This window comes from Oryctolagus cuniculus, chromosome 10, assembly GCF_964237555.1.
Source record: "Oryctolagus cuniculus chromosome 10, mOryCun1.1, whole genome shotgun sequence".
NCBI lineage: Eukaryota > Metazoa > Chordata > Mammalia > Lagomorpha > Leporidae > Oryctolagus > Oryctolagus cuniculus.
The window spans coordinates 79,345,919-79,363,317 of record NC_091441.1 but is presented as its reverse complement, the minus strand read 5'-3'; the positions used below and the strand labels follow the sequence as shown (position 1 = coordinate 79,363,317).

The 17,399-nt window shown below is 39.2% G+C and overlaps 1 protein-coding gene across 27 annotated transcripts in view; it reads left to right on the top strand.

The window, feature by feature from the left end:
- Positions 1-17,399, top strand: part of MITF (melanocyte inducing transcription factor) — a 245,442-nt gene that overhangs the window by 211,050 nt on the left and 16,993 nt on the right. For 8 of the 27 annotated variants that reach the window (XM_008260921.4, XM_002713310.5, XM_051852224.2 and 5 more), the window contains 5 exons: positions 983-1,210; positions 2,246-2,329; positions 4,318-4,413; positions 13,430-13,547; positions 15,602-15,676. In XM_008260921.4, coding sequence (XP_008259143.1) covers positions 983-1,210; positions 2,246-2,329; positions 4,318-4,413; positions 13,430-13,547; positions 15,602-15,676 — 601 coding nt within the window. The remainder of the gene's footprint in view (positions 1-982; positions 1,211-2,245; positions 2,330-4,317; positions 4,414-13,429; positions 13,548-15,601; positions 15,677-17,399) is intronic. The other 19 variants (XM_008260922.4, XM_051852219.2, XM_070050610.1 and 16 more) reach the window with 5 other exon arrangements.

Sequence of the window (17,399 nt, the reverse complement as noted above, 5' to 3'; positions counted from 1 at the left end):
GCACTTTTGTTATGTTATTCTTATAAGCATTCTGTTTTCAATAACTAGAGATCTTCTCTTTAATACTATTTGTTGTTTGATGCCATAAGAGATAATTCAATGTAGTTTTGAACAAAGTACATGTTAGCAGGATGCTTTATTGCTAGTGTGTGGCTGTGTTCTATCAGCTTATTTGTAGTTCATAAGATTAAATTACATTTATCAAGAAAAAAAGTGACTTTAAAATTGAATACCATTGACATGTGGGAGGCAGAGTGGAGGCAAGCAATTCTAAGTTGGTGTTAATGTTTATAGGAAAGGAGAAAAAATGTCCTGGTGGCTCCACTAATGGTCATGCTTTTAAACACACATTATAAGTGTTAATGCATTTGAGAGAACTGCTTAATCTGGAATTACTTTTTACATTGACTTCTTTCTTAATTAAAATGTTGAAAAATCATGTCCAAATGAAAGTGGGAGGAATTAATCCACAACGGTTTGATTTAATCATTGGAAGACTTCTGTTTATTTTCTACAACCATTTTACTGTTGGTTTGTAAGGAGTTTTTTGGGGTATATGTGTTGTTTAACAGAAAGCTGTTCTGTTTGCTAAGGAAGGTGAAATGAGTTACGTTGCTTCTCCTAGGTTGTTGTTTTGATCTTAATACATCCTTTCAGGTGTGTTGGGGAAATTTTTGCCCTACAGATAGTTTCAAACTTTTAATTATTCGACATGAGAAGAAAGGCAGAAGGTTTCAAAGAGATGTGTGGTTAATTAGCAGGGACATAAAATAGCGTAAAGTACTACCGCGAATCCTACATGTTAGATTGTGAACTTCAATAATATGAAAAATCTGTTAGAACAACGGCTGGTACACAATGAGGGCTTCCTACTTTATTCTGCTGCCCGACTGGTCAGTTTCATGCTTGTGCCTGGAAGAAGAGCTGTCTGCCACTAAAAAATAACGACACTGTCTTCTTTTCCCTCCGTGGCTATGTTCAGGTGCAGACCCACCTCGAAAACCCCACCAAGTACCACATACAGCAAGCCCAAAGGCAGCAGGTAAAGCAGTACCTTTCTACCACTTTAGCAAATAAACATGCCAACCAAGTCCTGAGCTTGCCATGTCCAAACCAGCCTGGCGATCATGTCATGCCACCAGTGCCGGGGAGCAGCGCACCCAACAGCCCCATGGCTATGCTCACACTTAACTCCAACTGTGAAAAAGAGGTAATTCATGTCTCCTCTCCTCTCCTGTTTTCTTACACTAAGTAACTGTCTGTTGGATTATTCCCACCCCTAACTGTGGAGTCTGATTTGTCCATGGGGCCACTTGTCACCAGCCTTTTTTTCCCCTTTTGCCAATGTGGCTGCCGCATTCTAGCCTCTTGTCCCATCACCGGGTTATTGGGTTTACTGCACATGAAAGAGACCCACTTGTTCCCCGTGGAGTGGGGCAGCGAAGCCACTTTCTCCATTTGTTTCTCCTTTGCTATCTGAGTGATCCCTTCTCTCCCATGCCTTCCTTTTAAAAAGCAGCGAAAATACAGGGAGAGGAGAAGGGGAGGTGGAAAAAGAAAAGCAAAAATAGAAAAGGTGTGGGACAGGCGGTGTAGAAGCTCCGCTTGTTGTGAATGTCTGGAATATTATTTTTATTTCCCACTAAGTTAGAAAAAAAGCAAAGCAAAGAATGTGTGTGGATGGACCTGAATAGTGTAGCACACAAGAATTTAAGAGAAGCAAAGGTTTCATTACTGGATATATTCAGTTTCATAATAAACTTGCCACTGCCCATTCAATGTGCTTTTGTAAAGGCTGGATTGGAGACAAGACTCAAACATATCTTTAAGCTCATCACTGCCTCAAAATTCAGAATGTAAAAATACCTGAGAGGAGAGTTGTGGCTTAATACCTGTTATTTCCAGGTTATGAGACAATTAGCCTCATTTTAATAGTTTTACTGTGCCCTGAAATCTTTACGTGAGATCAGGGGTGAATTTTCCAAAGTTCAGTTGATTTCAGTTTCTAGAGGAACTGACTGTTTTCCACGATGCCCAAACCAAACACCCTTTTTCTCTGTCCATATTTGTCATTTAGCAAGATAATCTGACACCAGTTACCCATCATTGTTTCCTCTCTGGTTGGATTCCATGTGTTTGAAAGCTTAGTTCATCTTGTTGCTTTGCCATCAGCCTCATTTGAACGTGTCATGCAGAGTCATCTGCAGATCCATGTCATGGGCTGTTTGTGCTTGTGTTTTTGCAGGGATTTTATAAGTTTGAAGAGCAAAACAGGGCGGAGAGCGAGTGCCCAAGTATGAACACACATTCGCGAGCATCGTGTATGCAGGTACTGAATGACTTGGTAGGCTGAGGATGTAGGATGTAACACTTTGTAATGAGAATCTATATTTGTGGCTGATCACACCTTCTTGATGACTTAAGGTGTTTTTTTTTTCCCCTTCCATTGAATTTTTTTTTAAACAAGAAATCCATGAATAGGGCCACTTTTCTTCATAGCATCTCACGATTAAGTAATTTAGGGAAATTAAACTGAAAATGTGGCTTTGCTCTAAATTCTTTTAAATATTTGAAAAGTGCTTAAAATATATAAATTTTAATAAGTAATGTGTAATGCTATATTTCATTTACATATCATCATCAATGTATGTTATTTGTAAGGTGGCAATTTTCATAGGCTACTAGTATAACCAAGGGAGAGGTGTGATCTGTATGTATTTTATAAATAGAATCTCATAGATCATATATTTTGGAATCTGCTTTTTTAATTTGACTTAAGAAATATTTTTCCAAGTAATTAAAGGTTCTTCTTTAACATCCTACTTAATGGGTACATAAATTATGTTAAATCTGTTTATATGTTTATGCATGTATATAAATATATACAAGAATATACGCAACAAAAATTATTTTTTGCTTTTCTGTACTTCCTGTTATCAGTTTATATCTTTTGTCATACAAGAAAAGAATTTTGTGAAGTGTTATCACATCAAGCCCACTAATTTTTATTTTCTTACAAATAAAATGAAAAATTTACCAAAAAACAGTTGTTTATAAGTCCCTTGACCTATTTACCTATTTACCAACTCAGTTACAAAACTATCTCATAAAAATAAGTAAAACTCGTATACCTAGAAGTGGACAGTAACAAGGAGTGCTACAGTTATTTCAACTGGCTGTCAATTATTTGTATAAGAGATCGCTCAATAGCACTCCTTTTTTCAGTGTTTACTATATTCCTGGCATTGTGAGCACTTTGTATGATTTGTACTAAAATCTCACAAAAATCTATTAAGGCAGTAACTGTTACTAATCTCATCGTATAGATTGACGCACTGAGGTTTTTAAAGTGGGAGAACCCAGGATCCAACCCAAGCCCCATAATGTTGTAGCCTCTCACTGTAATGGGAGTGGCAGAAAGATACCTAGGAGCATCCCCCTGAGGTCTGAGATGACACTGTGTCCCTGTGAAACACTGTGACCCAAGCACAGACGGGCCAGCTAGCTCCAATACATCAGGTGTTTACGAATAAATGTTTTCACAGACTGGTTCTTGCAACTGCTGCAATGCACATGTAATCACTGTTGTTTATTCTCATAACTGATGTTTTGATACTTCAGGAATAAAATTGATCTAGTGGGAATGTCAGCTCCACGGCTGTAATGCTAACCTCGTCCTGGTTTGCTCCTCAGGGAGTACCAAGCACACTGGCAGCTGTACAAGGAGAAACTGATTTTACAGTCACTGTGAGATCAGTGAGGACTAGCCAGTGGCCTGAGAGCCAGTGTCCATTCACCCCTGTGAAACCAAGGAGCTGAATTCCCATTTGTGTTTCCTTCTCCAAGAAGGTTGTGTGAAGAGAACAGAGTGTTGTCTTCAGGGAATAAAGGGAGTGGCAACTGTCATTTAAGATGTGGTTTGGCACAGTGTCTGAGAGCATGGTCAAATTGTGGCTCCAACCCTTTGTTGAAATGTAACTTTCAGTAAGCTGTCATTTATCTCACTTGGAAAATGGCTATTATAATAATAATGCCTACTCTGATTGAGTTATTGTCAGGGTCAGTAACCTAGCCCATGAAAATCCCCGAGCCCAGTGCTTGCCACCTAGTAATCACTCAGTAATGCCGGCTGCAAGCATCATTCCCATCACCCAATAATCTTCAATAATATTCTGAGCGGGAAGAGGCTAGTTGCTTTTTAGAATCTAACAAAAGAGGATTTTTGCACTGGATAAGAAAGGACTGTGGATCTTTATTTGCGTTGCATTACAGAGTTCTGGCTTATTTCTGACTCTTCCATTGCCCATTTTCCTATAGATGGATGATGTAATTGATGACATCATTAGCCTGGAATCAAGTTATAATGAAGAAATCCTGGGTTTGATGGATCCTGCCTTACAAATGGCAAATACGGTATTTAGGACTTTTTTGTTTCAAGAAAATTGAGATAATTATCAGTGCTCTCCCTTGTTCCTGAACTTTCATGTTAACAAGTAACTCATTGAGAAATTTATTGATAATAAAGTAGAGAATCTCAGGATCACAAATAAGTGACATTGACATCAGAAATTAGGAATCTTTCATGAGTTCAAACACCATGATGAAGCTCTGTGATCCCTGGACTGCAAGTGCACTTTCAGTTGAAGGTTTGGTCTCCGGTTCTCTGACATCTAATGCCTAACTTAGTTTACTGCAACTAAGGAACTACTCTGGGTCATAGTGGCTCACAATGATGCACTGTTTGGCCTGAAAAGGGTTAATGGAGTTTTATTTTTGAATTTTCATTTATTTTATTGGAAAGGCAAACAGAAAGAGACATGTCAGACAGAGAGAGCTCCCATCACGTGATTGACTCCCCAAATGCCTGCAACCTGCAGGGCTAGGCCAGGCCAAAGCTAGGAGCCAGTAATTCAGTCTGGGTCTCCTACATAGGTGGCAGAGATCCAAGCACTTGAGCCATTACCTGCAACTGGAAATGAGATTAGTAGCCGAGCCAGAACAAGTCTGATATGGGATGTAGAAGTCTCAAGTGGTATCCTGACCACTGTACCAAATGCCTGCCCCAGTTAATGCCATCTTTTGTTAAAAAAAAAAAAAAAAGAAATTATTTATTTATTTGAAAGTCAGAGGTACAGAGAGGGAAGGAAAGAGAGAGAAAGATCTTCCATCCGTTGGTTTACTCCCCAGATGGCCACAACAACCAAGGCTGAACCAGGCTGAAGCCAGGAGGTTTTTCCAGGTCTCCCATGTGGGTACAGGGGCCCAAGCACTTGGACCATCCTCCACTGCTTTTCTCAGGCCATCAACAGGGAGCTGGATTACAGCTGGAGCAGCCAGTATACAAACTGCCACCCATATGGGATGCCGGCATTGCAGGTGATGGCTTTACCTGCTACGCCGTGACTTTGGCCCCAGTTAATGCCATTTTTTAGAGGACGTTATTAATACTTCCCAGTAATGGAGGGATATTGGAGTCACTCTTCTTAAATTTTAGTTCTTAAGCCAGTGGTCATCATATTTACTCTTATATGTTAATTATGTTACTTATTTTTATCTATTATTTGGAGCTTTGTCTGCATTGTTCATTCTTGCTTCAATAGTCTTGCATAAATAATAAAGCTTAGATGTGTCAGAGCCCTGCCTGTACAGTAGGTCTTTGAATTTAACTAGTGTTTAAAAGACTAATGTCTGTTGAGGAGAAGGGCAGAAAGGGAAGCAGTTGTTTAATGGGTATGGAGTTTCAAATGTGCAAGATGAAAAATTCTATAGGTCAATTTCACAACAATGTGAACATGTATACTTTAGCACTACTGATCTGTATGCTTAAAAATGGTGAAGTTGGTAAATATTACATTGGGTTTTTTTATGCAGCAAAAAAAATTTTTTAAAGCTAACTTCTAAAAATAAATTCCCTTAGCCAGGGAACAACTTATTAACCCTTACTTATTTACACAAAAATCCTCAGTAAACAGTTTTCATTGATAGCAGTTTCTTTTCTTTTCCATCTTGGAAAAAAATTATTTATTTTGAAAGTCAGAGTTACAGAGAGAGAGGGAAGGAGACAGATGGCTGCAGTAATCAGCGTGGGCCAGGTCCAAATCCGGAGCCAGGAGCTTCATCCAGGACATTCATTTGTGGGTGGCACGTGTCCAAACACTTGGATGATTTTCCCAGGCCATTAGCAGGGAGCTGGATCAGAAGTAGAGCAACCAGGACATGAACTGGTGCCCAGATGGGGTGCCAGCATTGCAAGGGGTGGCTTTATCTGCTGTGCCAAAACACCTTGAACTCTCACGAGGTGTGAAACCCCACCCCACCATCACCCGCTCCCTTGAAACTTCAAGCTTCTTCTTGGAGATTTAGACTCTGTCTACTTCCACCCATGTAAATGTACCTCCTGGTTTGTGAAGATCCAAGTGTTCTGCCATGCTGATAAACGTTTCCACGCCAAACTCTCCCCACTCTCAGTGAACCCTTGGTTGGCTTCCATGAAGCCCTTTTGCTTCTATTTTAGTGGATCCCATGAGACCGACTATACTTGTCAGCCGTCAGATCCTAGGACGAACATGAACAAAACACTTGGGGGACCATATGCTAGGGAATTTACAGGTAGACTCAAAGATGTGTTTCACTGCCCTACTAGCATTAATTAGAATGGCCCAGACATCTCAAAAGAACTTTGCTGTGATGGTGGTCATTTTGCCTGATTACTCAGGAGGAATGTGGAATTGACATAATTTCATAAAGTCATTGGTTCTCCTGCCCCAAATGTGAGGATTTTTTAAGTCATCCAATCCAACCTACTACTGTATTCATTAACTTCCTCTTGCATATCCTTCATATTCCCCACCCACAAACAAACACACAAAAAACAGGCACCCAACTTCTTGGAAGCCTCCAATAAAGGACTGTCCTTGGCTCACTAGGGAAACATTGTAACACCATGGTTAGGATTTGGAGATTTGTGACCTGTCCTGGGTTCAGATCCAAAGACTGCCATGTTCTCTGTGACCTCTCATGTTTTTTAGCTTCTTTAAGTCCTTAGCTTCCCCTTCTATAAAATGAGGCTATTCATTATACCTACTTCATATGGTCATCTCACCTGATAAAAGTATGTATAACATTTGGCATAAGAAATATAAGTTGTACTTTACATCATCTAAGTTATTAAATGTGATCTGTCAATTGTTATATCAATTTCTTTATTCATTTGATATTCATTGAGCACCTATAATGTGTCATGGCCTATATTAGAATTATATTACACTTCACACTGAGTCTCTCTGTAAATTTCAGGAATCCCAGGTTGCTTCATGGAGAACTTTTCCACGTGACAGCAACCTTTCTGAAGATGATTGTCATGACCCAGGTCTCCTTTCAGTCCACATTAGCATTGAGGTCTTCTTCTTTCATTATCTGATTATTTCTTTTTTTTTTTTTTTTTTTTTTTTTTTTTTTTTTTTTGACAGGCAGAGTGGACAGTGAGAGAGAGAGAGACAGAGAGAAAGGTCTTCCTTTGCCGTTGGTTCACCCTCCAATGGCCGCCGCGGCCAGCGCGATGCGGCCGGCGCACCGCGCTGATCCGATGGCAGGAGCCAGGAGCCAGGTGCTTTTCCTGGTCTCCCATGGGGTACAGGGCCCAAGCACCTGGGCCATCCTCCACTGCACTCCCGGGCCACAGCAGAGGGCTGGCCTGGAAGAGGGGCAACCGGGACAGAATCCGGCGCCCCGACCGGGACTAGAACCCGGTGTGCCGGCGCCGCTAGGCGGAGGATTAGCCTAGTGAGCCACGGCGCCGGCCCATTATCTGATTATTTCTGAACTCTTTGTAAGATTGATGTAGCATTTATTTAAAACTTGATATATGGCCAGCACTGGGTGAGGTGCTATGGATGCAAGGGTAGATCGGGTACTGCTTCCTGTCTGCCTGGAGCTTATAACAGTCTGGAAGAGGTAGATCATCTTTGGCTTTGCCTGGAGAGGCATAATTCAGGACCAGAGAGGTCGTTTCAGGGAAATTCTCATGAAAGATCTCCTGTGCAGGACTGAATTAATCCCCAGCTGGGAGAGGAGTACCCTGCAGGTGCCTTCAAAAATCACTGACTTTATCCCAGCAACCATTTCTCTGACTTAGTCCCCATGCTGAAAAAGGCTAAATGTGGCCTCATCAGAAACTTGTTACACAAAAACTACTGCATTTTGCTATTTAGGGAAAGACTTGGTTGGTAGGAACACAGACTCGGAACCAATCATCTGAGTGCATAATCCTGAGTCAGTCAGTGACCTCTGCCTCAGTTTGTCTGTAAAATGGATAATAATAGCATTCACCATAAGATAATTAATGTGAGAATTATGGATTATTGTACAAAAAGCATACAGAACAAGTGTTCCCTAAATGTAACTAGCCTTATTCTTGACAAACCTGGATTTTAGTGGTGAAAGTTAAATAACAAACCAAAATAACCTATTAATAGTTTCATTTTCCCCCATGGTAAGATTTAAATTTTAATACTCTTCATATTAGGCATTTTTCCTTTTATTTTATTCTCTGAAATGCTTTATTTCAAGTTAACTGTTTTTTAAAAAATAAAATGGAACGCATTGCAAGGAAACTATCCTAAGGGAATTGAAGTCTAGAAATAACTGTTCTGAGAGCACAAGGGCCCTCTTGTACCATCACAAACAAAGAATAAAAGTTCCAGTTTGCTTGTGTTAACAGTGCTCAATTGATATTCAGAGAAGAGGGCTGTCCAGAGAGAAAAAAAATGATAACATTTTACAATAATCACTTACTTGGAAAAATATTCATTTTGGTGGAGCAGAACATTGAGGAGCTCAGTTCAGCCCTCGACTGGCACACAGACAGAGGCGCATCGCCTTTTGCTCTATCTGTCCCAGTTACACTGTGGCTTTCGCCTGTCCACAGTGCAGCCCACACTCTGCAGGTGACATCTTGTCCGTCAGCTGAACATGCTGGATGAAACCCCAGCAAACTTGCAAAATATGCATGTTAGCCGCAGATGTCTTCTTTCTTAGCTCCAGAAGTGTTACGTTGACCTCATTATGATGTTACCTTTATAGATGGTGGAATTTCTCTAAACCCAGGAGAGGAACCACAGAATCCTTTCTTAAATCAAGCCTGGCTTGGAGGCCAGTTTGTAATTAAAAAGCCATATTCTTTTGATCAGACTTCCTTTTGGTAGTTTCAGCAAATAACAGCCATGAACACAAAGAGCCTAAACCACCACTAGGACACAGTCTCCCAGCTGTGGCACTGTAGACATCTGGGATGGGCAAGTCCGTCGTAGGGGGCTGTCTGTCCACTGTGGGATGTTCGGCAGCTTTGTTGTCATCTGCACACTAGATGCCAGAAGCACCCTTTTCTCCCAGGTGTGACAATCAAAAATGTCTCCAGATATTGACCCTTGGGGAACACAAACACCCCAAGGATAATAATTGGTCACCTGAGCCTTTCAGGCCCCCTGATTCCTGTGCCCAGATTTGCATTACAGTCTGGTAACACTGGGGTCCTGAAAATTGACAGGGTAATTGGTAATTACAGGATGTAAATCTCAGCACTGTTAATTTGTCATTTGGAGTATCCATATTTGAGTAGTGAGCAACTGGATTTTTATTTCCTCAGGTTCAAGTAGAGATGAATAGTAAATTGACATTTCTCATTGGTTGACATTAGCATGTTAATACAGCACCTCAGTATTGCTGTTAACGTGGGGTCTAGGCCTCCTACCAAAATCTTCCATTCAGTCATGGCAAGGACTTTGGCTTTTCTTTCTGTAGATTCAGTATGATAGCTTACACAAAACGCCATTCTGGGTCTGTGCCTGGGCCAGAGTAGGTACTCACAAAATTAATTGCTCCCCAGCAAGATATTCTGGCGTGCTCTGTGCTGCCCACTCCTAAACAGTACTGGAAGGCAGTGGAGGTGGGAAATATTTTGCAGAAGTAGACAGAGGGGGTATATAAGCTGCTTCTTCAACTGAAATAGTGATGTCTGTGACCTCAGTAGAATGCCTGATGAGAGAGCCTGTTTTGGAGATTTTAACTCATCTCCCTGATTGGTGCATACTACTGTCAATCCATGCCAATCTCTGCAGTCCTTTCTATAGTTACCCACCCGTTTCTCCCTTGGGGTCCATTTTTCCCTTGGGGTCTCCCTATCGTGGTCTCTGTCTCCCCTATCTCCACCTGTCTATCTGGGTATTTTTTCTTATCTCTGTCTCTCTCTCTCTGTCTGATATGTGCCTCCGTATTTCTCCTCTTTCCCTGGTACCTCTCATTTCCTGTTTTTTAATTCTCTCATCTTGTGAGAAAGAGCTCTCTCTCTTTCATTCTAAATTTATGAAACATTTAATACATATCATCTTCCTTTAGAATATAGTTAGAAATTGTGTTGCACCAAACAAGCTTAGAATTGGTTGTCTGTTCAATAGATCCATTGATGACTTAGAAATTTTTTTAAAAGGTAGCTATACCAGGGCGACGCTGTGGCATAGTGGGTAAATCCACTGCCTGCAATGCTGGCATCCCATAGGGGCGCTGGTTCGAGTCCTGGCTGCTTCACTTCTAATCCAGCTCTCTGTCTTGGCCTGGGAAAGCAGCAGAGGATGGCCCAAGTTCTTGGGGCCCTGTACCCGCTTGGGAGACCCACAGGAGGCTCTTGGCTCCTGGCTTCGAATCGGCCCAGCTCCAGCCATAGTGGCCGTTTGGGGAGTGAACTAGTGGATGGATGATTTCTCTCTCTGCCTCTGCCTCTCTGTAACTCTGCCTTTCAAGTAAATAAATAATTTTTTTTAAAAAAATAACAACTTGGTATAAATCTATGAAAACAGACAGTATAGTTTTAAAAAGCTAGCTGTATGGTCACTTTCCTGTTATTTATCCCTAACAAATCTTAATATAAGCATGTTTTGTATATAATTTGCATATGACACATAACATATTTGATCTGCATTTCTAGACCTATGGGAATAATTTTCTTTCAGCCTATCACTTTGAATTTTCAAGTCATATTCTTTGTTAAAACCCAAAAGTTTTCCCATACTTTGAAACTCCAGAAAGACAGAATAAAGCTTTGGAATCCAGAGGAGTTACTGGATATCACAGCAGCTTCTTTAGCCTTTCACAGTGTTAAGTTAAAGCAATGAGAGTGCCTTTCAGGTTGTGTTAAGTTGGGCAAGAATAAAACTGCACATAAACAGAACAAGGCTGACCTTGAGAAGGTGAGCCTATTTCAAAGAATGCCACTAAGTAAAATGACAGCTAATAATCAAAGCCACCTTTTATCGGTTTTTTAGCCATACAGCTTTGAAATATGGTTCAAGTACATTTGCAATTCATTTGCATGTGTGTAGGGAATAATGTATATTAGGTATTTTGCACATACCATAAATGCTGCCTTACCATAGGAGGAGCAAAAGAGGAAACTGTGCCATGCTAATCTGTCTGTCCTCCCTGCCTCCACTTATCCTATTAGAGCGAGTATCAAATTAGTCTGTGAGATGGGAAATATATTCTATACATATCACCCCATACCCTTTTCTTTAGCTAAATGTTTAGTTCATGTGGCATTTATTTAGAAGCCATCATGGAATAGATGGCAGTTGCTACTGATGAAAGAAGTGCATTTACTTTTTATTTCTTGGGTAATTTTCATCTATGTGTTAATGGTCATTTGAGAGGATGAAAGGTACTATAAATATAGAGTATAATCTTTTACTAGATACCTGTTGATAGCTGAACATTTTAATTGCACTTAACTGTTCTCTGAATTTACTTCTCTTAGATGTAAAATAAAGAGCATGTTTCCAAATAAGGGAAGGACTAACTAACAAAGTCTTTACCTGGTAACCACTGTTATAGGGATTGTTTAATCTGGAATTCATTAGTGTCTGTGATAGAAGTAGTGGGTCACTCAACTATTTTTCCACTGTTAATATTTAGAACTTTGGGCTAGGTGTTTGGCATAGCAGTTACGAAGCTGCTTGGGATGCTCATGTCCCATGTTGGAGTGGTTGAGTTCTCATCCCAGCTTCCCTCTCCATTCCAGTTATCTGTTATGCATCCTGGGAGGCAGCAAAGGTGGCTCAAGTACTTGGGTCCCAGCCCAGGCCTGGCTGTTGCCGGTATTTGGGTAGTGAACTAGCAGATGCGAGATCTTTCCGTGTCTGTTTCTTTCTATCTCTTTCTCTGTGTGTCTGTCTTTAAAATAAATAAAATAAATACATTAAAAAAATTTGTAAATATATTTTGAATTTTAACTGGAAGAGGAAATATCTTGATTCTCTACAAAAATGAGCAATGTAAAACTGCTGCATCCTGCTACAGGGAAATGCATGTAGAACAAAAGGAAGTTACTGTCAGGAGAAAATGAGTTCAGTACTTTGAAACATTCAATTAAAAGCTAGAGGGGGGGGAAAAACTTAAGCTAGGTGGTTAGGAATGCTAAATATTTCCTTTTCTCTCTCGCTCTCTCTCTTTTTTTTTTTTTTTTTTTGAAGCTTAAGTTTTTTTTGTTCTTTTATTAAGGTCTATGGGCTCCCTCTTGTGGTTTTGAGAAAAACTTCAATTTCAAGGAAACGAGCTTTTACTTAGTAATAAGCATATTACTTAGTAATAAGGAAACTGTTTCTTTTCCAAGAAGAAATTTTTTTCAAGGCTTTTCCTTATAAAAGAAAAATAAGAAAGAAAGAGACAGAAAGAAGAAAACTGACTGAAGTAAAAGTCTATTTGGTTAAAATGTGACCTCACATAGAATCCTATCTTACAAGTGTTGGTATTGTATATAGCAGGTTAATCCACTGCCTAGAACTCCGGCATCCCATTTGGGCACTGGTTTGGATCCCAGGTGCTCCATTTCCAATCCAGCTCCCGATTCAAATGCTTGAGTCCCTGCACCCATGTGGGAGGCCCAGGTAAAGTTCCAGGTTCCTAGCTTTGGCCTGGCCCGGACCCCACAGTTGCAGCCATATGGGGAGTGAACTATGGACAGTCTTTCTCTCTTTGTCTTTCCTTCTATCTCTGTAACTCTGCCCCTCAAATAATAAATCTTTAAAAAAAATAATTCTATTTTATGACAGCTTAGATTTACTAAACATCTATTACATGCACCTGGTTATATTAGATAATGTGTTTGCTACATTATCCATAGTGCCCGTGCTCAAAATAAACCCATTAGCTTAGGTCTATCACCATTTTATGAGTGTGAAATTCTGTCCTTGCATGACTCTCAAAGAGAATGATACCATGTAACTACTTCAGTATCTGTGAGTGGGTGAAAAGGGTAAATATTTCATATTTTCTTATTTTTAAAAATGACTTCTTGTAACACATTATTTTCCATAAATAAAGCCTGAAGAACTTAAGAATTGTTCTACAGTTCATTTCTGTTTTTGCTTCTCTGTCTCTCTAGTTACCTGTCTCTGGAAACTTGATTGACCTATATGGCAACCAAGGCCTTCCACCCCCTGGCCTCACCATCAGCAACTCCTGTCCAGCCAACCTTCCCAACATAAAAAGGGAGCTCACAGGTAAATACATAACAGATAGCAAATATGCCTCTTACTATGGATTTTCTGTTAACATTTTGATTAAATTGTCAACATGAAGATATCAAGACTATATGTAACTCATGGATGTCCATCTATAAGTCTCTGCAGCAGTTAAAACTTGGTGCAGTATTTCAGGATGGAGGGTTTATACTTGAAAATCCTGCTTTCCAGGATATTCTGAGATACTGGGAATTGTGGCAACTATTAATGAACAACGCCAGTGACTGTCTGTAGCCCCTTTGGTTTGAGGGCAGTAGACAGTGTTTTCAGCTGCAGATGTCTCCACCCAACCCTTGTGTTTATGTTCAGACCCCCAGAAGCATCTGAGTTTTAGAAGCGAGTTTTCCTTTGACACTCATTCATACCCACTGTTGGGATAGGGTAAGAATATATTTCTTACATTGTTAGATGCCTCCTGTTACTGTTGCTATATCACATACAAAGATAATTTATTATACAAAGGAAAAAAATTATAAAATAGAGCAATGGGTATTGTTTGTTCTTGAGGCATGTGTGAAATACCTATTTTACCACTTTGTTTTAATGCTTTAGGGAAGGCATCTGGCCATTAAAACATGACAGAAACTCTATTAGAACTGGCATTCTACCATGGTGAATTTTATGGCCCTTACCCCTCCCTCCTTTCATTATTTGGTCCTTGCATCCTGCAGGATTGGGTGAACAAACTGAGACTACGATGTGGTACACAAAATCCTGGTCTGTTCAGGAAGGAAATTGTGGCAGGATAAAGGCATTTTATTTAAAAAGCATTGATTTGGGTTTTACAAGGTAATTAATAATTCAAAACCATCTGAAGGCAAAAAAAAAAAGTAGGTACTATACTACAAAGGAGAGGTACCATGGAACAACACACACACACACACACACACACACACACAAAGAAAAAACAAATCATTGAACTGGAGGGTGTATATGTAAAAGCTATCCACCATTTTTTCTACATGAGGAAAAAATATAAAATGATTGAGATTGACCATTCCAATTGAAAGAATTCAGCTTCTGAATTGTGTCTTTATCATTACATACACAGATGTGTATATATACTCATACAGGCTTAACAATGGGGCAGTGTCCTGAGATATGAGTCATTAGGTGATTCTGTTTTTTGGGACAAGCCATTGGGTGGACTTACACAAACAGAAAGCTGTGATGTTTCTGGGTGATAGAATATTACTGGTCTACTGTTGGTTATGTGGCCCACTGTAGACCAAAACACTTTAAAATGGTACATGAATTTATGTGCTAGTATACGTGTGTACATATATAAATACATACTGTGATAATTGTATATGTGCCTCACTGGCTATAAATTTTGCTAAAATATTTCTATTTTGAGGTAAAATTCTAAATTATAGTAGAATTTAGCACTTATAACAGAGTGTTCTAAATCCCTGGATTGGACAAACAAAACTTTTTCATTATTGTTTGTATTATTTTGTTTTAGTCTTTGTAAGATGAGAAGTAATACCATAGAGATCTCAAGAGAGCTGCTATGCCACTAGAACTTTCCAAATGGAATCGCCACCAAATGCTTCTTTATCCTACTAGTATTCTTGATTTTGTAGACTCAAACTGGGAAATTGTGGTTCCTAAGAGTCACTAAATAATGTTGTTCTAGCAGGTTCTAATAGAACCTGGCTCCACACACTGAAAAAATGAGTTCCTATCAATGAACCATCAAGAGACCATGCAGATTCAGTTTGGGAGCTTTCGTACTCAGTGTCCATGTCAGTGTGTTTTACAATGGCACTAAGAAATACTAAAAAGTTCTACAGCCTGAGAAGAAAATTTGACTTCTGATAATAGAGTATCAGTAGCAAATTTACATAGCTTTCTAGATATTTTATTCTTGCTAGTACTTGTGTATGTTACAGTGAGCTATAAATTGTTGCTATTGCTCTTTGCCATTTTGTAGAAGCTTCCCTGTGTTTAGAAAATTAGATGCTTTGTAAGTTTAATTAATGTGTCCCTTGAACAGTTCCAATTTCTAATTACTTCATTCACGTGCACAGCGTGTATTTTTCCCACAGAGTCTGAAGCAAGAGCGTTGGCTAAAGAGAGGCAAAAAAAGGACAATCACAACTTAAGTAAGTTGGTTTTATTTATGTTCATGAAACTTGATATTGGAGTTAATGTTCCCCATATATAACATTTATTTTTCCAGAAAATTTTTGAGGGAAATTAGTTTCTATAGCTTTTAAAGGTAAATGTCATAGAATAGAATTGTATTTCAGAGAACCAAGGTATATTAGGATACTTTAAAAAATCTGTGGAAAATGAAATTAACAAATAAATATACTTCAATGAAAAATCATTTGAAATCCATTCATATGAGGACCTTTGAATGTCTGAAATATGTGTATTATGAAAAATATCTGTATGCATTGCAAAATTTTTAGACCAAAACAATTTTTCTTTTAATTGTTTTTCCATGAATTTTGTCCAAGCATTCATGTATTTTCCTCCATTTTTTATCTTCAAATTTAATTTCATATGTATACTTGTTTTCAGGTTATAAAGAGCTTTTATTTTTATTGTTGATTACAGTGGATTTTTTTTTAAGTGGGAGAGTTGATCCCCAACTACCCAATTATAAGTTCTGCTCACATTGGAACTTATTAAAAGGGGCTTATGGGACCATCTTCTCCAGTGAGATTTGGAAGAAGAAAAAAAAATAAGTTAAACAGATCTGAAGGGAAAGAATGGATGAGGAAGCTTCCCAAATTTTTTTCTTTCTTTTTTTTTTCTTTTAAAGATTTATTTGAAAGGCAGAGTTAAAGAGAGGCAGAGAGAGAGAGAGAGAGAGAGAGAGAGAGAGAGAGAGAGAGAGGTATTCCATCCGCTGGTTCATTCCCCAAATGGCCACAACGGCCAAAGCTGGGCCGATCCAAAGCCAGGAGCTTCCTCCAGGTCTCCCATGGGGATGCAGGGGCCCAAGAACTTGGGCCATCTTCCACTGCTTTCCTAGACCATAGCAGAGAGCTGGATCAGAAGTGGAGCAGCCGGGACTCAAACCGGTGCCTGTATGGGATGCCGGTGCTGCAGGCGGTGGCTTTTCCTGCTACGCCACAGTGCTGACCTTTCCTAAATTTCTGACTTTAACTTTGTCTTAAAAAAGAAAAGGTCCTGTAACATTAAAATATTTTTATATGTTTAATTAATTCTTAACCAAATCTTCAAACTTTTTCCTAGGAGAACTGAAATTTTTGCTTAATATGAACACATAAAAAAGACTGTAGAATGGGGGAAAAATTGTGTTTAGTGGTAGAAAATGATGTGTGAATTTCTCATCTCAGAGCCCTGTGTCTCCTTTTCCTAAATTGACTTTTAGGAATATAAGCTAAATATAAAGACTTTCTCCTTATAAAAATGATAGAATAAGGCCAGCACTCCTTTGGTTCCTGGGATAAATAATGTTTGTTTCACTGTGGCCCTGTGTGTGTGTGTGTGTGTGTGTGTGTGTATTTAAGAATAGACACGGTGCACAGTCACACGGAGAATTAATAGCACTGTTTTATGTAAGTTTTAATGCAAACTGTGTTGTGTTGTCCATCTTCTGTTGCTGCTTGCTTTTTTCTTTGTATGGAATGGTGTGTTCTGAAGAACTTTTGCTGTTAGAAATCTTGATCTATCTGCTTTAAAAAAAAAAAAAAAAAGATTGCATGGTATTCCAAGGTATGACTGTGTGATACTTAGTAACTGCCCGGCTGCTAGGGGTTTATGTTGTTTCTAGTTCTTTTCCATTATAAAGGATGCTGCAGTAAACATTTTATACATGCCTCTGTGTACAGGAGAGTTAGTTTCTCTGGT